At 42.8% G+C, this 20,752-nt stretch overlaps 4 protein-coding genes across 9 annotated transcripts; 2 read left to right on the forward strand and 2 right to left on the reverse strand.

Moving 5' to 3' along the window:
* Positions 1 to 10: 10 nt before the first annotated feature.
* LOC120447499 (protein ECT2) lies at positions 11 to 15,808 on the reverse strand. 6 transcript variants are annotated; one of them, XM_039628896.2, is made up of 12 exons: positions 15,281 to 15,808; positions 10,998 to 11,214; positions 5,988 to 6,123; positions 5,797 to 5,903; positions 5,468 to 5,717; positions 3,923 to 5,302; positions 2,603 to 2,734; positions 2,196 to 2,546; positions 1,192 to 2,133; positions 1,025 to 1,135; positions 815 to 964; positions 11 to 754 (listed from the first exon to the last, which is right to left on the reverse strand). In XM_039628896.2, the coding sequence occupies exons 1-12, from the start codon at positions 15,315 to 15,317 to the stop codon at positions 626 to 628; spliced, it is 3,942 nt and encodes a 1,313-aa protein (XP_039484830.1). In that variant the 5' UTR covers positions 15,318 to 15,808; the 3' UTR covers positions 11 to 625. The 6 variants fall into 6 exon arrangements, with proteins under 6 accessions (XP_039484830.1, XP_039484829.1, XP_039484833.1 ...); XM_039628895.2 differs by lacking the exon at positions 15,281 to 15,808 and adding an exon at positions 13,030 to 13,224; XM_039628899.2 differs by lacking the exon at positions 3,923 to 5,302 and having other exon boundaries at positions 15,281 to 15,806.
* Positions 15,809 to 16,172: 364 nt separating this feature from the next.
* On the forward strand, positions 16,173 to 17,650 carry LOC120449170. Its single transcript, XM_039631512.2, has one exon. The coding sequence runs from the start codon at positions 16,511 to 16,513 to the stop codon at positions 17,537 to 17,539; it is 1,029 nt and encodes a 342-aa protein (XP_039487446.1). The 5' UTR covers positions 16,173 to 16,510; the 3' UTR covers positions 17,540 to 17,650.
* LOC120449169 (transmembrane protein 43 homolog) lies at positions 17,546 to 19,057 on the reverse strand. The gene is made up of 3 exons (XM_039631511.2): positions 18,630 to 19,057; positions 17,952 to 18,544; positions 17,546 to 17,885 (listed from the first exon to the last, which is right to left on the reverse strand). The coding sequence occupies exons 1-3, from the start codon at positions 18,953 to 18,955 to the stop codon at positions 17,674 to 17,676; spliced, it is 1,131 nt and encodes a 376-aa protein (XP_039487445.1). The 5' UTR covers positions 18,956 to 19,057; the 3' UTR covers positions 17,546 to 17,673.
* A 731-nt stretch (positions 19,058 to 19,788) lies between these two features.
* On the forward strand, positions 19,789 to 20,214 carry LOC120448806. Its single transcript, XM_039630996.2, has one exon. The coding sequence runs from the start codon at positions 19,882 to 19,884 to the stop codon at positions 20,146 to 20,148; it is 267 nt and encodes an 88-aa protein (XP_039486930.1). The 5' UTR covers positions 19,789 to 19,881; the 3' UTR covers positions 20,149 to 20,214.
* Positions 20,215 to 20,752: the final 538 nt, after the last annotated feature.

The raw sequence follows: 20,752 nt of genomic DNA on the forward strand, positions 1-20,752 counted from the left end.
AATGCGTGGATTTTAAAAATGTTTTTGTTTAATCATTGTTCATGTGTTAACTTAAACATCATCATGCTTTGAATGCCTTACGACTTAGGGCCGTAATTGCCTACTCAAGCAAAATCGTTGAGTTATAATCAATATGGTAAGATAGGGTTTTTAAAAAATTTACTCAGTAAACATTCACAGCTTGTTGCGGTGTGGCGATCATCCGACCGAAACCCATTCGAATCGATCGTTCCGTGCGTGCGTGAATGCGATCAATAGTCACTGCAATGAGTAGTTGGTTACATTTAGCGACGCGACACAATTATTCGGACACGGGAGTACACATATGGAGAACTATTTACAAGTTAATCATGATCAATCGATAGCAGCTCGTAGCAAACGCTTCAACATTCGCCAGCTTCATATCGACAGGTGCAGCTTAACAATACATTTTACAATCTAAACAATATTGGACGCGTGATAATTTGTTTCTGGTTGTTTTGTGAGATTACGAATTCGAAACTTGCATATATGCACTCGGACATGGGGCCACCCACACCCAAGGAATAACACTGCAAACGAGTCTCTCGCCAAAAGAGACTTCCAAAATGGAATACACAAATTGACTGCGGAGTCATCATCAGCACTAAATGCGGCCCACAACGGCCTTGTTTTTCCGCGTGGGTTGCACCGAGAGTGGCGGCACCACTAGCATCTCCGATTGCGTTGACGGCGAACTGCTTCGCATGCTTGCACAGTCCTCATCATCTACCTCCTACAAAAATATAATCATTCATCAGTTGTCGTTCATTTCGGATTTTGTAGTTGTACACACATTGATATTCGTGCAGCTGGCCAAACGCATCTGGGCCAATTGAGAGGCGGGCGTTAGAGAGTTGGTGCTGCCAAACGGCGAAGTCATCATCGTGGAAACGGCCCGTTTCAGTTTGTTGGGCGTCTTGTTGAAGGAGAAAGCACGACCAACCTAAAGCAATGAAACGTAGTATTAGAAAAGTTTAAAGGTAACAAAATTCTAAGGACTCACCTTGAGTCGCGTTTTTGCCGCAAGTTTAAAGGCCTTGCTGAGCGTGCTGACATTCACATCGCTTATGTCCACCTCCAGTTCCTGGGAGGTACGACAAATCAAAAGCTTGTCCTGCAAAAAAAGGAACATGAATACCAGAATATTAAACTATGTAAGCTTTTACTTACCGCATCAGTACGACAGGTATGGGCTGCAATCTGGTTGCACAATTTCTTTACGTAGACCGACTTATCCGTCTCCTCATCACTGATCGTAAACGTATAGAGCTTCTCCTTATCGCCCCTCAAGAGCAAACCAAAAGCCCTTGGACTATCGGAGATGTCAATCACTAGCCGGATCGTATTTAGCGATATCAGCTTAAGATGCTTATGCGTCTTCGCAGTGCTGGGCGATTTTGCAGTGTTAAATCCTTTAGAACGCCGCTTGCACAGCTCAATGGAATCGGAGAACAGGTACAAAACCAGGCTATCACCACGACCGCTCAGCGAATCGGAGAGCTCGTTCACCTCACACTTCAAGATAAAGCTGCGGTTGGAGCTCACTAAATGCGCCGGACACCCTTCGATATCGTTGAATATATCGAAGATGGCCATGCGCGATTCGGTTCGCCTTTTGTCCTCGTTGATGTGCAGTGTCACCTGCTTGATGGCCTTCAGGGCCTCCTCCAAACGTCCGTGATCCGCATTGCCACTGGTCGTGTGTTTCAGGATATCATTCAGCAGCAGACTGATACTAGGCAATCGCTGAACCGGACGGATCATCAGATCCTGTAGACCTTGGCGTCCGCACTCCGGTTTCGTTTGATTGATCTTCAGAAAGGCGTGGAAACGCGGATACTCTCGATCGCAGTACTGCAATTGTTCCTTCATTTGCTCGAAGAAGTTGACGTATGGTGGATAGGCCTTTATCAGCTCGTCGCGATGTTGAATGATAATGTCTCCAATTAGACAATCTTCCCGCCAGTTGGCGTGCAACTTCCGCAGATGCTCCAGCATGCTCTGGTGCACCTCGTGGATGGGCAGAAAGTTGCCAAAGATCGTCTTAATCTCTGACTTATTAAGCAGCGGATCATTGGTTTCGGCCAACTCTTCCAATTTGTTTTTGAAAAGCTGTGAACAAGTAGTAAGAATTAAATAAAACATCGGCATTGGCAAGAATTTGTTAAACCTACATTCAGTATGGTGTCCAATATGCCCACGTAGTTGGACTCAGTGGTATAGAAGTCCATAAAGTGATTAAAGCGCATCGATTTCTTGGCTGGCGTGGCATCGCTCGCCTCCGGCTCGGCATGCAGCAACTTATCCGACTCCAGTTTATCCGGACTGGTGGTGCAATCGAATAAACTATTTGACACGGACAGTAGACCGGCATCCGAAACGGAGGAGCGTCGTTTTCCAGAGCCCAATGGAGTGCCCTCCAGTTGGATGCGTTGCGAAAAACGCTTGCGTTTCCTTTTGTTAAAGCTAATGGGTAAGGAATCCCGACGATCTGTGTTCGGCGTATTCGTGATGCTATCCAAATACTAAAGAATCGACTATTAATTTCAGCTCGTAAACAATTTACTAGTGCTCTACTTACGTCGCCAAACAGATAGTCCATCTCATTGGCATAGCCATTCTGTATGGTATACCAGAACCAGTCTGATTTCAGGATATGCGTGTGATTATTCTTCGGCTCCGGCTTCGTCAAAGTCGTGTGCTCGTCAACCACCTGAACGGAAGAGAACATTGCAATTAATTTCGATGGTTCATCGTTTAGTGTGTAAAAGAGATGCAAAATGTGCTAGATCGCAAGAAAAAAAAAAATGTTTTGTTTGCTGGCTAATTTAGATTATACGAAACGGAGTCAATCAAGCGTCTATATAGATGGTATATATAGAGGGATATAGCTCGGCACAGCAGCAGCAAGCACAATAAATTTTGAACACATTCATCAAATGCAAAAAGGCCAAACAAAACATTTTTAGTGCACATTTTTGGCAGCACTTTGAAACGGCAAAAAAGATCTTGGCGAACGAAACGAAGCAAAAGTGTGAAGCTATGGAACATTAATGCAAATTGCTTTGCCCCGAGAACGAGTAACATTTGTGTAAATATTTGTTAGTCCATCAAGAAAATAATAATAATAATTCAACCAAATGCGAATGAATCGCCCGTGCTAGACGGTTAAAGGTTTGCTCGATTTTATTCTCTTCTCCATTTATTGTTTCAATTTGTTTATCTACGCTGTTTTCTAGTTGGCATTTTTAACATTTATTCAAGCTGAACGAAAGTCTGTCTATTTAAAGTGTGTGGGGTGTGTGTTTTTTGTGTGGCAAATAAATGTTATTCAAATATTTATTGTGCTGCTTTGTTTGGTTGTGTTTTTTACTTTTTTACTATTTTGTACTTTGTGCGCTGGCCAGAAAAATTTTGAGTAGACCATAGGAAACCAAAGTTATTTACAGAAGAAATTCCAGACACCGCACCAAATTAGATGTTATATGAGTTGTGACTTAAGCTACGGCATAACCATTAAATAACAATTAACAAAACATTTGGGATGGAAGGAGGCTGGATAATGGATGGCGGGAGGATTGAGGCAAATCGCTTCGCACAGCAACTGAAAAAATGTTAAAAATGCTCGAACATATTTAATTCAACACAATGGAAACATGGGAAAGTGGAGCAGATGATTAAAATACGTCACAGAATCATACAATTGGAATTTGAGAATATCCGAAAAGATAAAATATTTCGCAAAATCACTATACAAAAGCTAAAAAAAATATTTTAAAAATTTTCAATGTCCGACTGTATAAGAAAACACCTCGAAGTGGAAATATTTTGCCGTTTCAAAGTGTGTCCTCTCCATTTGAAAAGATCTTTTGGAGCAAACACTTGTGAATTTTAAAAGTACCATTGCCATGGGCTCTTCTATGTGAGCGGGGCTGTGACGCCGCGTTGTCGACTCTTCGGGAGACTTAATTACTAGCACCGAGCTATGTACAGCGATCGAAGTCGATAATATGGGAGATGACGATGTTGATGATGATGATGTTGGCATTGCAGGCGTGACGGCAGCAGCACAGAAAGCAAATGTGTGGGTGGAGATATCGTTGACATCCAACGTGGCGGTGCAATTAGGATTCGGATTGGGATTCAAGATAGGTGTGGATGGGTTAGTTAGGGACAAAGCGGAAACCACACCAGAGACGGGGCCGAAGAGTCGCTTGGCTGTTTTGGGCGTGGCCGTTGATCGGAGCTTGGGCGCTTTTGGCGTCTTGAAGCCACTGTCCAAGAGGGTGTTACATTCCGGTGTGCCATCGACACCTCTGTCCAGTCTGCGACTGCTGCTTCTGGTAATCCTTCCACAAAAGCTGCGCAGCTTCTCCTTGACTGGCTTTCGGATGGACTCGTTTAGGGTTAGATTAATGGACGAAGCCAGTGAGCAAATGGAATTATCGGCTGCCTCGCTGCCAATGAAACTTGATGCATCTGCTACTGAACTCCTGCGTGGTCGTAAAGTTTTCATCAGTGGTTCGGCAACAAAGCTAACAGATCGCCGCAGCGTCCTCGAAATGGATCCTGTGCGTATGAGTTTCGGTTTCTTTGTGCTCGCCGGCAGGGCAAAGGAATCCACCGACATTAGGGACACATTGTCGAAGCTTTCCCTCTTGCGCTTTAGATCATTCTCCGAAGGCGGCAGATCATCTGTCTCTAAGTCGCACTCGTCAATAGCTTTTAAAATTGGGGAAATGTTCTGGGTGGTGCTCTCGAAATCCAATGCAATACCATCCATTTCGGGTGAACTGAGGGGCGTGGCAGCCTTTAAGCTAGTCCTTATTTTACTGGTCTTTGGCGTGCTGGCCTGGACATCTTCCTCGCCCTCCTGTTCTTTTATAACCTGCTCGAGCTTGGGTTTCTGCTCCTCCTCCAGGTCTTCTTCATCGGATTCAGGCAATTGATCTTCGCCGTGGTTTCTAATATCGGCCGCCTCCACAAAAAGGCGTTCGTCAAAGTGTATATCATCCTCGTCATCAATGCCTTGATTCTCTTTTTGCTCCTGGTCCTGGTCCATGTCCAATGTCATGCCCTTGTCCGTTTCCATGCGGGAGTGTTCCTCCTTTTTGATTTCCGCCTGCTCAAAATCCTCAGCCTGTCGGTGCTCTTCTTCCACCGCCTGCGATGCACTACTACTGCCGGGGATTTGGGATTCGGATGGGTTAATTAGGGTGCTTGGGTTAGTATCTGTGCTAGTGCTAGTGCTTGTAAATACTGCGCCCGTATTGGGCATCACCTGGAAGACACACGGATTAGGATTTTGTGGCTAAGAAAATGAGCTGTTCGAAACAGCTAAAAAGCATGTACAATAAATTGAAATAAATCCAGCATGCAAACTACAAAAACCAAACTACCCAAAAAAAGCTTGCATTTAGGCATTAATAAAACAAAGCAAACTCACGACATGCGAGCACTCCGGATCATCGAGTTCGGCGCAAACGCCTCCGTTTTCCAAAAGTACATCCACCATATGCTGATGCTCCTCCGCAGGGAATCCAAAGAAGCAAATCTTCTGACCCTCGAATGCCTTCAGGCGATGCGTCTTGGTGAAATTCTCCTGCGTGGCATCGAATTCCAGCGAATTACGATCCGCCCATGCGGCAAACACCCAAGCAGGACGAACCACGGTTAACCGAAAGGTTTTGGCGTACCTAAAAGTAACAAGGGAGTTTTAGTAAGGAACTTTAAGCAACTTTAAAACTTTATGGTTTTATTCAATTAAGAACTCACTGGTACTTTTCGCCGCCACTGTGGTTGCAAATCAAATGCGTGGTCTTTGTGTTCAGGTCCTTCTTGATGCAGCCACCCATCGAGTGAATGAGATTAACCAGCTTCGTCTGCAAAGCAATTATATTTTACATATTAGTTACTAAGCTATATGAACAGTCGGAGAAGAGTTCCAAACGGCGGCAGCCACTCACCAGCTCATCCTTCTTGCGTATGCCCGTGAAACAAGTGACCACGCCGCGCATCGCGTAATTGTAAATGGGCCGCGAGTTCTGGCCCAGTGTCTGTTTCATCTCGGCCGCGTACTTCAAAGCCGGCGGTCCCAGAATGCTGCAAGTGATATAAAGGGAGAGGCAATTAAATATTTATGTGGCACACTTTTGAGTTATGCAAGGCAATCTGGTTTTTATGCCCCAATTGACCTTGCTAGTTGCACTTGCAGTGGCAGTTGCACTCGCAGTGCCAGTTGCCATAATTCATTTCGAATCGGTTGCGTATCGGTGGTATCTTCCTTGCCCGATTGCATTCCGAAAACACACAAATGATGGCGATTGCTCGACGCTTTTCGCCTTACTGAACTTTGACTGCAGAGCCAAGCGATCAGACTAAGGGCTCCTCTTTTGTTTACCAAACCGGACATCGACAGCTGTTGGTTAGCCAGCCAGTCAGCCAATCAGCCCATCCTCAACCCATTCCGCATCCCAAGTGGCACAAAGCCGGAAGTTCTTATAAACAAATCAATCGAGCGGAAGCTGACATGTTCAGCATTGTTCAAAGGCACCTAGTGGGCGTAGGGGGATGTATTTATGATACATTAAATGTGTACACTTATTTATTTATGCGGCTCATAAAGGCGCATTTATAATTATGACTGCAGGGGAAGGAATCGAATTGAAAACAATTTGCGGTGCATGCATTGAGTAATGCTTTTGATTTTCTGTCAAATTTATGAATGATTCTGCGGATTGGAATCTCTGGGCAGCGATATGCATGGATAATACTCAAACCTGCTTAAGATTTCTATTCAAAACAAACCATTTCCAACTTTTGAATGAGGCATTCTATTAATAGCAATAAATAATTTTTATGTCGTTTTTAGACCTTTTTTTATGCGAATTCCAAAGTCTATATAAATGTTAAAAGCTTGAAAAAAAAATTGCGTTTATAAAATGCTGGATTATTGAAAATATAGGTGTTTCATTCTTAACTTGCTTTTAAATAACACTATTTATTTATCAACTTTGGTGTTCTAAAGTTATCATGTAAAGTTTCACACTTACAGTTTCCATCTTCCTTTTGTGGTTTTCTCCCCAGATTCCATTTTCACTTGATCTTTCACTTTCTCAGACTTTTCTCAGGCTAACTTCCTGTTGTTAGATTCACTTTCACTTCTTCTATTTGATCGAGCCTGCTATCATATCAGTTTTCACTTCCATCTACACACATTTCACCCACATTTCTGGCTGTTAGGTTCACTTAACCTTACCAACAAAGGCAGATTTTCATTTTCATATTTCATATGCTCAAATATTTGTCGCGGGCAAACGGAACGATTTTCCGTGATTCACAACAGCAGTACGGGAGTACGAATAAGTTGAGATATCTAGCCGGAGGAACCGAGCGACAAGAGTTTATGATTCTATCCGGGCAACTAAACAAACACAACTGCCAGCCTCGTTGCTTGGGAAAATTATTGAATAAACGATGGGGACCGCAGCGCAGTGAGCGTATGGAGAATGGAAATAGAAAATGCCTGACATGCCAGGCGGTTCGGTCCACCCTCTTGGCTCCTGTCCCGCGCTTTTCCCCCGGTTTTCCCCACTTTTCAGCTCGTTCTCTCCTCATCACTTAATGTGGCACATAAGTGGCAAATGCTATACAGGCGTGATATTTTCCTATATTTCCCCTACAAGAAGTGCAAACATCACTCTCAATGGGAGAGTGTGCGATCTACAGAGAACGATTTTATGATCGATTTTGGTAGGAATTTTAATAAGCCTCTTTTAATTTGAAAACAAAAAACAATTTCTTATTTCTCTGCCTCATTTAGCTAATATTTTGTATTATATCTCCTACAAATATTTCCAATAACTATGCATAATTATCTACATTTATTTCTCTGCGTGTAGAAAGGAAAATAGAGGCGACAGTAAACAAAGAAATCAAGCGAGTCAGGTGAAATGCAAAGAGAGTTGAGTCAACCAAATATTTAAGCAGCCAGCAGCAGCGAAATGAAATACCAAAGAACAATTAAAATTTTCTCATTGGGAAGCAAGGAAAACCAAGGAAAACCGAGGAAAACCCAGGAAAATTCTGATGCTTAGTCAAAGCATAAAAATGCGCCGCGCGTGCTCGACAACAATATATGAAATGGATGAGCTGGACGAGATGGATGATCGGATTGAAGTGAATCGTGGGCATCGGGGGATCTTGGGGGTTTCGGCCTCGCCAATGGATGACCTGCCATCTCTGGGAAGTGGCGATTCTTTTGTAAAGTGCGCCGATCTTTGACTGAACACACGGGGCACTCGAACTTTGCGAGGGTCAAAACTATAGAACAGTCAATGACATGTCGTTCGCGGACTCTTTCTCGTGCCGTCTCAATTAAACTGCCATATGAAAAACTTATAAATTATATACTCGCTAGCAGATATACAATAAATATATTTAAATATATGTGAACGCTCCAGAGCACAGATCACATAAATGCCTCAATAAAACGCATAAATTCGTATCTTTTTTTTTCGCGATTTGTTAAGCTTTTTTTTATGGCAGAGAATTTCCGTTTTTTTCACCCCCAAAACGCTTCTTTCAACACTTTAGACATGATTTGACATCGCTCGATCTGAAAATAAACGAATTCCTATAGATTCTTGGCGCCAAGAGATTGTCGCAATGCCTCCTGCTCAATTTTTATTCAGCTGAAACTTGGCCAATGGCACCAGAGAATTCGCTTCCCAGGAGAAGTCCCCAAAAAATTATTCAAAACGATTCATTTTCAATTTCTTTAGAAGAAATACTATTTGAAATTGTCATGCCAGCGTTTTATTTGTTTTCATTTCATTTTTAAATTTCATTTCATTCGCAGTTTGCTACGTCCCCAAAATAGGCAATGAATTGCTACGAGACTTCCCCCATTATGCGAATGGATCGGTCCTATGAATCAGAATATATATCCACTGGGAACACCGATTAACAAGATCTTTGTGGCATCATTTTGGGCAAGGTTAAGTGGCCGTTAAAGTGCCTCTGATCGTTTATTTCCCTTATCTGCGATTCCTGAGAAAAGCTCATTAAAATTCGTCTGTTTCCCAATGAATTTTGTGAATTTTTAATCAGAACTACAAAAGTGCACTAGTAGTAATTTCAATGTCAAAATATTTGATGATAAACAAGATAATCCCATATTTATTTTTATAAATATTTTCGGATTAGCCAAGAAAAAACTTTGTCTAAACAGAGAATAGCATTTGGTGAATTATGTAAATTTTAATGACTAACTTAAACACAGGTGTATTTAATAGTCACGATTTATTCATATCAGTTGACAAAAACAAACTCACAAAGTGCATATTTATTTAAAAAATAAACATCTAACGCAGCAAATAAACTTTCTACGTAGTTTTCCGGCTGATAAACAAATTCCAGATTTAATACCAGTTTATGTTTTTCTATAGACGAAGACCAATTAAATTTATAGATGGAATACTACAAATAAAAAAATGTGAAACATGAAATATAATTAGCACAGAGGAAAAACAACTTATGCGCACCTTAGTTTTGTTTTATTTTCCGTTCATTTGGCGAGCGGAACAAAAAAAGTGATGAAAACCAAATACAAATTGCAATAACAAAACGAACCGAAACATGAATGAAAATCTAAGATAAATAATAATTCTTAATGGGTGGAAAGAAGCCACTTTTTTTTTGCTCTTTTTCCCGTTTGCCATTTTCTTTTATTTTTCCCTTACAAGCGGAGCGTGTTGGGAAAACATGAAACGGAAAACAGACGCCCACCGACCCCCCGAATTCATAACAACTTTAACGCACTAGGCGACCTTCAAAAAAGAGCTCGTAAATAAACGCTAACCAAAGTATGGCAAAAATTATGGTTAATCACTAATGAGACAGGGCAGAGGTGGGTTCCCAAAAAAAAAAAAATATATATATATATTAAATGAAATGGGGATGAGTTGTGTCTATTACTACGCAGCAGGCAAATTAATCAAGCGTGCAAAAAACCAAGAGCCTAACCGAACCAAATTCATATATGTATATGGAGCAAAAGAACAAACATTTGCGCAAGTTTCAAATTTGACAACAATTTGTAGCAGGCGAAAAATGATTGCCAGCTTACGGCGGCAAGTCGACTTAAATATATACCCTTCCTGGCCATAATATCAAAACACTCTTAAAGGAAATTCCCTGAAAAACTTTAGAAATATTGCATAAAACTCCTTAGTAAACCAGTTTAATAACATGTTAAATTAAAAATCACTTTAGAGCTATCAACTGCATTTCGGTTTACAATTTGTTTAAATGAAACAACTAATAAACCTAATTTTATGTGTAACCAAGTATTGTTTACATAAATAAGATCATCACACAGGTGTGCACACTTGTAATTGAAAATGCATTTAAGGCCATTTCTGAGAGATATTATTTCAAATGAGTTTATGGGTATCGAGCATGCGTAACATGCTTTCCAAGAAACACATTCGAATTTGTAAACAAACTGCTCTGTTTACCCAATTCAAGCATTCAGCATTCAAGTAATGCTGACACCCCGAGAAAGGGTATTGGAATCGGAAGGAAGCGGGCAGAGGAGCCCGATATATGTGGCGCATGGCTGACGCTGTCAATCTTGGAACTGGTGGCCAGCGACTGGTGGCCATCCGCATCCACAGGGGCACTTGGAGCGGAGGAGCAGTATAGATATTGCCCGTGCGTGTGTCTCGATTTCAAACTCAATTTGCTGCGGCTCAGCATGGCGTTGATGATAATGGCTCTTGACTGTGGGGCATCTCATACAGCCCGAAAAAAGAAAAGTGGGTTGAAAATGAAGAGGAAGGATGTGGGGGCGGACAGCTGGCCACATGTGACAGATTTGGTCTAAATTAAGCAGCCCCAATGTACGGCAGCTTTTGTTATTATTAAGTTATTATTAGTGCCAGTGACTAGTAAGTAAGTAAGTGAGTACTCACCATTCCTTCTGCTTGTGTATCGCCTCGAAGCTGGCACCCTCGAAGTCATCCAGCACGTAGAAGGTCCGCCACTCCGACGACTCCCCGAGGATGTCCAGACCCGTGTCCGACGTAACGATGGGCAGGCCAAAGGATTCGGCTGCCTGCAGCGTGTCCGCGTCCTGGCCAACGCCGCCCACCAGGCAGATGCGCGTGGGCAGCGTTGTTATGGACATCTCTGGTGGGCGAAACAAATCGGGAAAAGTCATTAGAAAATGGGAATGTGCTCTCAGAAATCAGAAATGGCCAATGGCATGGGGTTAAGTGCATGTCAGACGTAAATCAAGCAAATAAATGCGGTTTAAAGGTGTGTCTTACAATATATAAAACAAAATTGTTCAACACATGTTTATTTATATGAAAAGGTACTTAAAAAAAGTACTAAAAAATATTCCTTTGCAAAAATTCATACTTTATAATTCGTATTTATGTGCCTAATACTTTATTTACTTAAAATATTTTTGATTTATGCATGTTTCCCAACCAAATCAATTTTAACAAATCGCTAACAAAGTAAATATTTTATTGGCAGCATAATTAATTACAGTTCGATATCCGCATGACCCAAACACTACTTTCAACTCGTTCAACTGTTTACAGGCGACTGGAGAAAAGATTTTTTTTTTGATTAATGGCTATTTTGTGGATTTGTTTGTTTATGCAATTGAGAAGCGGAGATCGCGGCAAAATTGTGCAAAATAAAACAAAGAGATGCGAGGAAACAGAGCAGAGCGACTAACCAAAATAGAACCCCTTGAGGATGGACTCATATACAGATCGAAGATGGAGGTTGAAGGATGGAGGATGGTGAATGGCGAATGGAGGCCTGGTCAGCAGAAGCCGCAGCAATGCGCTGTCGATCATTAAGCAGCCAAATTGCGAGCTGTTGACAACAATTTTAATTGTGTCGATTTCTTAGCCGCCGACAGAAAAAAAAAAGTGACCTTCGTTTATTGCCATAGTTTTTGGCACGCAGCGAAAGTAGAGTATGCGAAATGAATGGGAAATGGACCCAGAGATAGGGAAGGTTTTCAAGTGCAAATCATTTACCCCCAATCGACATGGACACAACACATGGAACAAGATGAGACCACAGACGGCGGCTTTGTTGCATTAATTTTATCCAGAATTGTGCAGCTGCAACCGATGCCAATTGCATCTATATACATTTGTATCTGTATCTGTATCTGGCGAGACATTCGCCACTTGTGCAATTGAACAAAGTCCAGGAAACTACTGAGGAAGAACTGCAGTTCGTGTCGTATTCTCATCTCTCTGACGTCTCGGAATTTTCAAATAGATATTCCAGATATGCATTCCGAAAACAAGCCAGCGATAAACAATGCAATTTACCTAATGGAAATCGGGGGGATTTATGGACTAACCGAATGTTTATAAGGCAGGAGTATCACAGGAATGTGGAATCCAATAAAAGCGGCGATACGGAATGTGCTGCATGGGAAAGCAGAATTTTTAGAAGATTGATATGGGTAATAAAATACTTGAGGAATCCAATAATTTGATTTTGTTTGATTTATTCATCTTGTTCGAAAGGCTTCTGGCCATAAAAAATCAAAGAGGACATAGTATTCTTGTTTTAATATTCGTAATTCTGCGAATCATTTTGATGGCAAAACTTTCCTTCCGATGCATTCTTCGCTTTAAACAAATGATGTTAATAAGTTTAATATGCTCAATTAATTCCACGAATTTCTCTACTGACATTTAAATGAATATCATCCTACACGACATTATATGCTTTCCTTGGAAAGTGCTATATTTATTTTCGAAATACATCGTTATTCCTCTGTTCCTGCACCTTTCCCAGGTGTTTTTCAATGTCTGGATGGATCTGGATGGACGGATGATTCACTGAAGACTTTACCCTACTTTTTCCCTCTGGCGAACAAGTTCCTCGTGCATTTGCGCATATTCAACCCTCGGAAACGGAGACCGAGTACCTGAAGGGGTTTAACTGGGACTCTTGGAATACCTGTGAAATCCTCGTACACCTGACACAAGGCGGCCTGTCGGAGCTTCGCCTGCTTGACCTCCTCGGCGGCGGCATATGTGAAATAGGAGGCGGATTGTCGCTGAACCGTGACCACTTTGCTGCTCTTTTTGCCCAAATGGCTACCAAAGTTGAACTGCACCAGCGGTAAGTGCAACATTTTGCACAAGGATCCTCGAGGATCGGACTCTAAAACATAACTAAATGCAAGACGAGCTCAGGGAACCCCTGAGACTGAAATTTTGCATAGCCACAGGTGGTGGCTCGGCTCAAAGAAGAAGATGAAGATAGGTATGTAAGTGAGGTCAGGCGAAAAGGTAAGCATAAAAGGTAAGGAAAATGGTAAGCAAAAAGGTAAGGAAAATGGTAAGCAAAATTCCCGAGTGTGAGAGCAGTGCTGAAACTCACAGGTGGCGGCGGCCACCATTTTTCGCCATTCGGGAATTTCCTTCCTTTTTGCTCGAGCAAAATCCGCTGTTGTTATTTATTTTCTGCCTTTCCTCGCTGGCTGCCTGCCAGAGAAACGATGAAAAACTAATTGAGTGGCATCTGAGAAATGAAAAGCCATCGGAAAAAGGAGGGCTGCGTGTGGGTTTCTGGGCATTCGCAGCCAAACAGCGAAAAATATTCTATGACAAATCATGGTTAACCCAAAATGACAATAGTTGATTTTTCTAAAAATGACCTAGACCTAATAGCATTTTAAAGTGACAATGGAATTCAAAAAAAAAACTATTTTATCTAAAAAAAATTAATTTCAATTCAAAGACATTTTGAAAGTGCAACAATTTGTGGTAAGTCATTTTAAATCTCTAGAAAATGAAGCATTAAAATTTAGCCTGATATTCTACAATGATACGAAAAATGAGAACCAAAAGATTTCTCGCTGTGTAGCGGATTTTGTCAAACAGCACAGACAGTCATCAAAGAAAAATCTTGTAATAAAATTACGTATCCCGCGGAAGCCTTGACGTAGGCGAAGAGCAGATTCCGAAGGTCTGCGGCCCATGTAAAATGCCATTAGCGTTGAGGGACGGAAAACACGGACTACACACTATATAGTCATAGTTGTATGGGCATGTGCGGCCTGTCAACATGTGTAGTAAATGGAATACGAGGTAAGCGGGCAGCGGACAGCGGGGTAGGTAAATCACCCGGAAAGTAAGGATCAAGGATCCTGTGCAGCAAGAGCAGGAAGAAGAAGCGAAGAGCCGGCCGAGCAGGATAAGATCTTCTTACCTGGCAAGTACCACCAGTACGCAAGTATCGGATCAGAGCAGACGGAAAAGTTTACAAAGTTATCACGTGCAAACGATTGCAAAAGTATCTATGTATGTACATTTAAAGGCTAAATAACAACATCAAAGGCGAATTGATTTTATATGCTAACCAAATTATAAACTTTTAATTGATATATGCTTTATTTGCGCCTTAAATTCAGACACAATATACATTAAATGATAATTTTATTTGTTTATGCCGCGCATGGGAAAATTTCTTGCCATACAACATATTTACACGTATTTTTTAAGGCAATAACCTTTGTATATGATATGAAATTATATGGTATTTGCAGTTACATGTTCTCGTTGCGGAAATTGTAGGCTTGGTATGGAAAACAATTTCATATCCATTTTTGCGCATTCAGCAAAGATAACTTTCATTAGATACTTTCATTTCTTAGCTACAACTCCTTGGCTGAAAATGGCTGAAAACGCATCACTGACAACAGGAACTGATCGCTTAAATTGTTGTTGCCTGTCCTTTACTTTTACTCTCACAACAGTTAGGGCGCCTGAGTTGTTGCTGTTGTTGTTGTTGCGCTCGGTACAGTGTCGACGAAGAGCGGAGAGAGAGAGGGGAAATGAGGATAAAGAGAGGGAGGCATTTCGCATTTATGCGATAAATATGTTCTACACCGAAATAAATTCAGAAAATAAGATTAAAATATCAGCGACGCGTTGCCTTTGCTTTTTTAGTCACACAAATACACACGAAGATGTACTTATAGTCGATTTATTTATTTTTTTTTTGTTTGCATTTTGCTGCCAGCGACATTTTTTATGAGGATCTTTTGGCCCCGAGTGTGGTTTTACCCCGCCCGCACCCTTTGCGACAGCACATCTATGTACGTTTGTTTTTTTGGACGACATTGAAAAATGAAAGATTCGCGTAGCATTTGGACCTGCCACGCCCCACGGCGCAACCGCCTGCGCCCTCTTTCGGTACTCACCGCACTTCGATTGCTCTTCAATGGTCTCCATTTCCATGGATCTTCTGCTGTTTCGTTTTTAAGGCAGCTTTTTAAGAACAGATCGTGGAACATACACAAAAACACACACCAACACACTCGAAACACAATAAAACGAACGCACAAGGAGACAAATAATTCGTTTGTACTCGATTCGTTTACTTTCATTAACTGGACGCTGTTTTCATGCATTTAGCGGGCATCATTTCCATGTTTGATTGCTTTTCTCCTTTTTGTTACAAATTATTTAATTAAAAAGCGGCGGGCATAGGCTCACGCACACACGAACACGCACACACACACAGACGCAGCACATGAGCAGCGTTGCCCGGTTCTTGGTCCTCTGGTTAGCGATTTCGCGTACCTGCTTAAACAATTTAACCAACAAAATGATCAACAATTTAAGCGAATTGCGCTCAACGGCTGCGCGTCGGAATCACAAATCAAAACTCAACGGCCAAACGCGTCCGGTTTGATTTTTTTTCGCTGTGGTGTGCCGCCCAGTGTGACCGTCGCTGGGGCGCCAAAAAACGTCAAAAAGAAAATACCAGAACCACTCGGCGCGAACTTGTGGTCACATTCGAATGGGATTGTCAAAAATATTGAGGGCATTCCCTTTTCACTTAATTTGCTGAATTTATCTGCTTAACCTATTAAATAGTTTTAAAATTCAATATATTTACAACAAATAGGAAGTTTTTTCTTTGTTTAACTTGTTATTAACTGGTTAATAAATAATTTCTGCTAATATACCGAAATTTGTACAGGATGTAGTGTAAGTCTCCAACAATCTTAGCAATACAACTTAAAAAAGTTCTCATTGTTGCTATGTTTGTATATTCATATAATCAATGACTATACACATAAAGCTGCTCGAAACAACATGTTTTAAGATAAAAACCTAGTTTTTGTACTTCTTTTTTGAAGAACTCGCGCCGGAAAGCAGCGAGTTGGCCGATAAATACAAATGCCCAAGTATCGTTATCGGCGGCCAGCGTTGCCACTACGTCCGCACTTGTTGCTGTATCGTCACGCACACGCACACCCACGCACAGCCATTACGTCAATATGGCAAACAATCTGTCAAACGCGCAATTACAACAAAAACGTTTGGTCAAAATAGGCCCATTAAGGATTCGCTGAAGTGGTGAGCATAGCGCAGAACTGCAGCTGGCGAGGATTGGCAGAGGGCACACGAAGGAACCGCGCAAAATGCTGCCACAAACGCCGCCCCACGGATTGAAGGTGATGTCGGGTGCGGAGGAGAACCGACACTATCTGCGCGCCTTCATCCAGACGTACAGGGATCTGCCTGTGCTGTGGGACACATCGCTGCGGGACTACACCAATCGGGAGAAGCGGGCGGAGGCCTATCTGCGCCTCGTGCCCATTTACCATTATCTCAAGCGGGACGCCACCGTCGAGGATGTGAAAAAGAAGATCAACACCCTGCGCACGAACTACCGCAAGGAGCTGAAGGTGGTGGAGAGTGCCCTGCGATCGGGCAGTCTCCATAGTCCACGTTGCTGGACCTTTCAGGAGCTGGACTTTCTGCGCAACTCGGAGAAGTTTCTGGCCGTCAATCCCGCCTTCAAGAATGAACCCACCTTCGCCTTCGGCGAGAGCAGCAATTGCCCCAGTGCGTTTCTGGAGGGCCAGGGCGGGGCCCTGCATTATCCAGCACCACGGACAGGTGGTCAGACGCCCAACATTTCCGAGATGTTTCACAAATCATTTGGACCACCTCCACCTCCGCCGCCAGCAGCCAACCATGTGGATTATGGGAGCAGCAAGCGAGCCAGACAAACGCCGCCATGTACGGGAGCAGGAGCAGGATCTAGTGGTGGTGCGGGAGCAACTGGCACCTCTCACAACACTGACGAACTACTCAACATAGCCTGCGAGTATCTGGCGGGCACTTATCCGGAGGAGGAGTCTATCGCCCGCACCTGGACGCACAAACTGAAGCGACTGCCCCGCGAGCAGCGTCTCCTGGCCGAGCGCTTCATCAACGAAATACTCTTCGAGGCCGAGTCCAACAATCTGCATCGCGGATCCGTGCAAATCAACAACAGCTTCGAGCCCTACGTGCGCTACGAAGAACCGCCAAATGGTCACGAGGAGCAGGACAAATCGCAGAGTCCCAGCGTGCACACCTCCAGCGAATCCAAGCCCAATGTGGCGGGAGCGGGTGGAAGTGGACCTGGCAGCACCACCAATGCGGGCATCAGGGAGTTCTAAGTTTAGTTTAGTTACTAAGTGTTAAGTTTTTATTGGCCGAGGGGTAAATGGCAAATGAGATTGAGTTAGCTCAACAATGAAAATCAACAATAAATAAACCTGTAAATAATATTTCGAGATGCCTCTGTAGTGGATCAGTCCAGGCGATGGTAGTCGACCAGATTGCGGGTGAACCAGACGTAAGGCGATGCGCCAGCCAGAAAGAGGCAGGCGCCGATCACAGGACGATGCAGGATCCAGGCCACAGCCGCAATGGTAAGGGCCAGCGAAAATGCGATGAGCAGGTTGCCCGTCACCGGGAACTGGGGATCTGGTGCCAAGGCCACCAATAGCGGCACCTGCACAACTGCAGTGGGAGCACAAAAAACCATTTAGTACATAAGATCAATTGCTTAGGAAAGGGAGGACTCACACAACAGACGCAGGATTTTGGTGTTGCAGGTGACGCCGAAGAAGATGAGCAGCCAGCCGATGAAGCGCCACCACCAGGTGTGCAAGACCTGGGCACGAGCCTCCAGCCGGAACACTTCCTGGACACTGAGCCCACCCGGATAGACGAGCAGCACCGGAACACCACGTGAGGTTATGTAGGGCACCAGTTTGTTGCCCGACAATTTGCCCACCACGCTGAACACCTCGCCCTCCATGCCGGCGAAGCTGAAGAGCAGGCGCATATCACCCACCTCCGGATTGAACACATCATTGGTATGATAATAGATGCCCAGATGCAGTTTAACGCCAGTATCCTCTGGCCGAATGTCCGAGGTGAGCTCCTGGTAGTTGTTGAACTTCTCCTTCACCTCCGCACCCAGTTCATAGCGTCCAATGTAGACGGCATCCGCCACCTGGACGTGGCTTTCGATGGGAAAGTGACTGGGATTCGTGTGCCCATAGCGATTGTTGAAGTTCCTCGAATCCACGATCTTGTCCCGCCATTCCCGCGTGTAATAGTAGGTACGGGAGTCCGACTGCGTCGTTCCCACGCTCTCGCCATAGTTGTGCTCGCTGCAGAGTGGAATGAGGTTTTGGAATTAGAACTATTCGGAACTTTTAGTTTACTGGGACTGGGACTGGAACCAAAACCACTTACACGGTCTCCTCGACCCACTGGTACATTTGGACGCGTCGCCGCAGCTTCACCGCCAGCAGCTGGATGTTGTAGTCGGGTTCGGTGAGCGGTTCGCCCACGATAATCGGTCCAGATAGGTGGACGATCCGGCCCTCGAGGCCCACCTCCTGCTCCTCCTCCGTGAAGCGAACGGAGTAGATGTCGGCGTGTGCCTCATCCAGCGCCATCATGTTGTGCACGGCGCGTCCCTCATTCCAGTAGAGCACTGTGCTCCCGGCCGCGAAGAGGATCACACCGAACAGGGCGATGGGCCAGTGGCTGCGTAGCGTTTCGTTCAGCGATGCCATGGATGCAGCCGATCCAGGATGGGTGCTTTACCATCTGTGTGTGGAACGCAGGCGATAAATAAATTCCGGCAACAGCTGATTGGGCGCAGTGTGACCGTGTGGTGAGAGCGGAAAAAAGTTGCATTCCAGAATCATGTTTTGGGTTTCCAGCTTTCTAACATTAAATGGTTAATTCAAAATTTATTAGCAACGCTTATCAATTCTTATCAATGCCACCATTAAAATAATGATTGACTAGCGATTAATTTTATCTTTAAAATAATTGAGCAACCAGCGATTTTCTGATTTGCCAGCAACCCAGTAAATACCAGAAATCTACTCTCATTTGGGGGAGTCCCCGTACTGATAACTGAGAGGAAAATAAAAAATAAATGGATATACATAACCAATTTGGGAGCGTGTAAATACAAGTCTGTAAAAATTTATTTTTATTTTATTTACTACTATCAGATACCCTCTAAAATAGCGAAAACACCTCTGTAATTTCTTTAAAAGCAAAAAAATGTCCATTCGTCCTTTGTATGTATTTGTAACTTGAAAAATTCCTCAATATTTGATATTCCGTTATCAGCGCAAACCGTAATCAAACTCATAAAAGTTGTTGAATCATTTATGAAGAGACAGATTAATAAGATAAGATGTACATAGTATCTACATATTTACAATTAGCTTTTTTATGGGGCTCCCCTCTTTTGAAATCCATAAAGTCCGTGTGCCCAAGTGGGGAAAACGATAAAATCGGCATGTACGATGTACATAAGTACGTCAGGTATTTCCCCGTTTAAAAAAGAATCAAACAAAAGCCATGGCGCCTATAAAAAGGCGAGCATATAGAACATTTTAATTTGTTCTGCAAACGCTGTGATAGACAGTGAGTTAGTAAAAATCCGACAAAGTCAAGTTGACAGCAATCCCTGCACACAAAAATGGACGGTAATATTGCCATGAATCATTTGGTGGAATCTGAAAGGGAGAAGAGGCAATTTAAATTGAAAATTACGGAGCTCGAGCACCAAATGAAAATGGAAAAGGATCCAGCTCGCGCCAAGTTGATCGAGGAGCATATTAAGGAGTTGAAGAAACTGGATGAGGAAACCCAAAAGAAGAACTTGGAAATTGCCAGGGCTAACGTGATGCTACTAGAAGCGAATATGAAGTTAAGAGTGGGGTCCCATATCATTAACAATTTTTAAATAAAAATTCCTTCACTTTTATGCTGGAATTTGGAGTGGTAAACATGCCTCTAATATTAATCAATATGCCGAATTTGTAATTTAATTAATTGCATAAATAAAATAAATTTCCGTATTCATTACTTGGTTTAATACTGCATCTTAGCGTAATGTGTAAGCTCTAGCTTTAAGCTAAGCTTAAAACTGAAGTAAGAGAGAACGCTCTAGTCGATTTCCTCGACTATCAGATATCCCTTGGCATAGTTCTTTTAAAACCAAAAATTCCGTCCTCATTTGCATGTATTTGTAACTTGAACCAATCCTCTATATTTGCTATTGCAGGAATTCGTTCCAAGTTATCAGTACAATACAAGTGGATGAATCATTTTATGAATACCACACATCAATCAGATAAGCTGTATATATTGTACAATTGTTTTTTTATGGGGTTCCCCTTTGTTTGAAATCCAGTGTGCCCAAGTGGGTAAAACACCATAAAGTCGGTGTGTACGATCCGGTATTTTCCCGCTTAAAAAATTTTAAACAAACTGCTTCTAAAATAAAATACTTTTCGAACGTTCGAATTTTCTGTGAAATCTATTTTTAAGAAAACCAAATTCGTTAG

Source organism: Drosophila santomea, chromosome 3L, assembly GCF_016746245.2.
Source record: "Drosophila santomea strain STO CAGO 1482 chromosome 3L, Prin_Dsan_1.1, whole genome shotgun sequence".
Taxonomy (NCBI): Eukaryota; Metazoa; Arthropoda; class Insecta; order Diptera; family Drosophilidae; genus Drosophila; species Drosophila santomea.

What these genes read in the sequence shown, in the direction of transcription:
- LOC120449169 (XM_039631511.2), bottom strand. Translation starts at nt 18,955, where the DNA reads ATGGCATCGCTGAACGAAACGCTACGCAGCCACTGGCCCATCGCCCTG. An exon ending in CAGTGGGTCGAGGAGACCGT is followed by an intron (nt 18,545 to 18,629) that starts GTAAGTGGTTTT and finishes TCCACTCTGCAG; the next exon opens with CGAGCACAACTATGGCGAGA. An exon ending in CAAAATCCTGCGTCTGTTGT is followed by an intron (nt 17,886 to 17,951) that starts GTGAGTCCTCCC and finishes CTCCCACTGCAG; the next exon opens with TTGTGCAGGTGCCGCTATTG.
- LOC120448806 (XM_039630996.2), top strand. Translation starts at nt 19,882, where the DNA reads ATGGACGGTAATATTGCCATGAATCATTTGGTGGAATCTGAAAGGGAG.
- LOC120447499 (XM_039628895.2), bottom strand. Translation starts at nt 13,207, where the DNA reads ATGTTGCACTTACCGCTGGTGCAGTTCAACTTTGGTAGCCATTTGGGC. An exon ending in AGTGGCGGCGAAAAGTACCA is followed by an intron (nt 5,718 to 5,796) that starts GTGAGTTCTTAA and finishes TGTTACTTTTAG; the next exon opens with GTACGCCAAAACCTTTCGGT. An exon ending in TAGAAGAGCCCATGGCAATG is followed by an intron (nt 2,735 to 3,922) that starts GTACTTTTAAAA and finishes TCTTCCGTTCAG; the next exon opens with GTGGTTGACGAGCACACGAC.
- LOC120449170 (XM_039631512.2), top strand. Translation starts at nt 16,511, where the DNA reads ATGCTGCCACAAACGCCGCCCCACGGATTGAAGGTGATGTCGGGTGCG.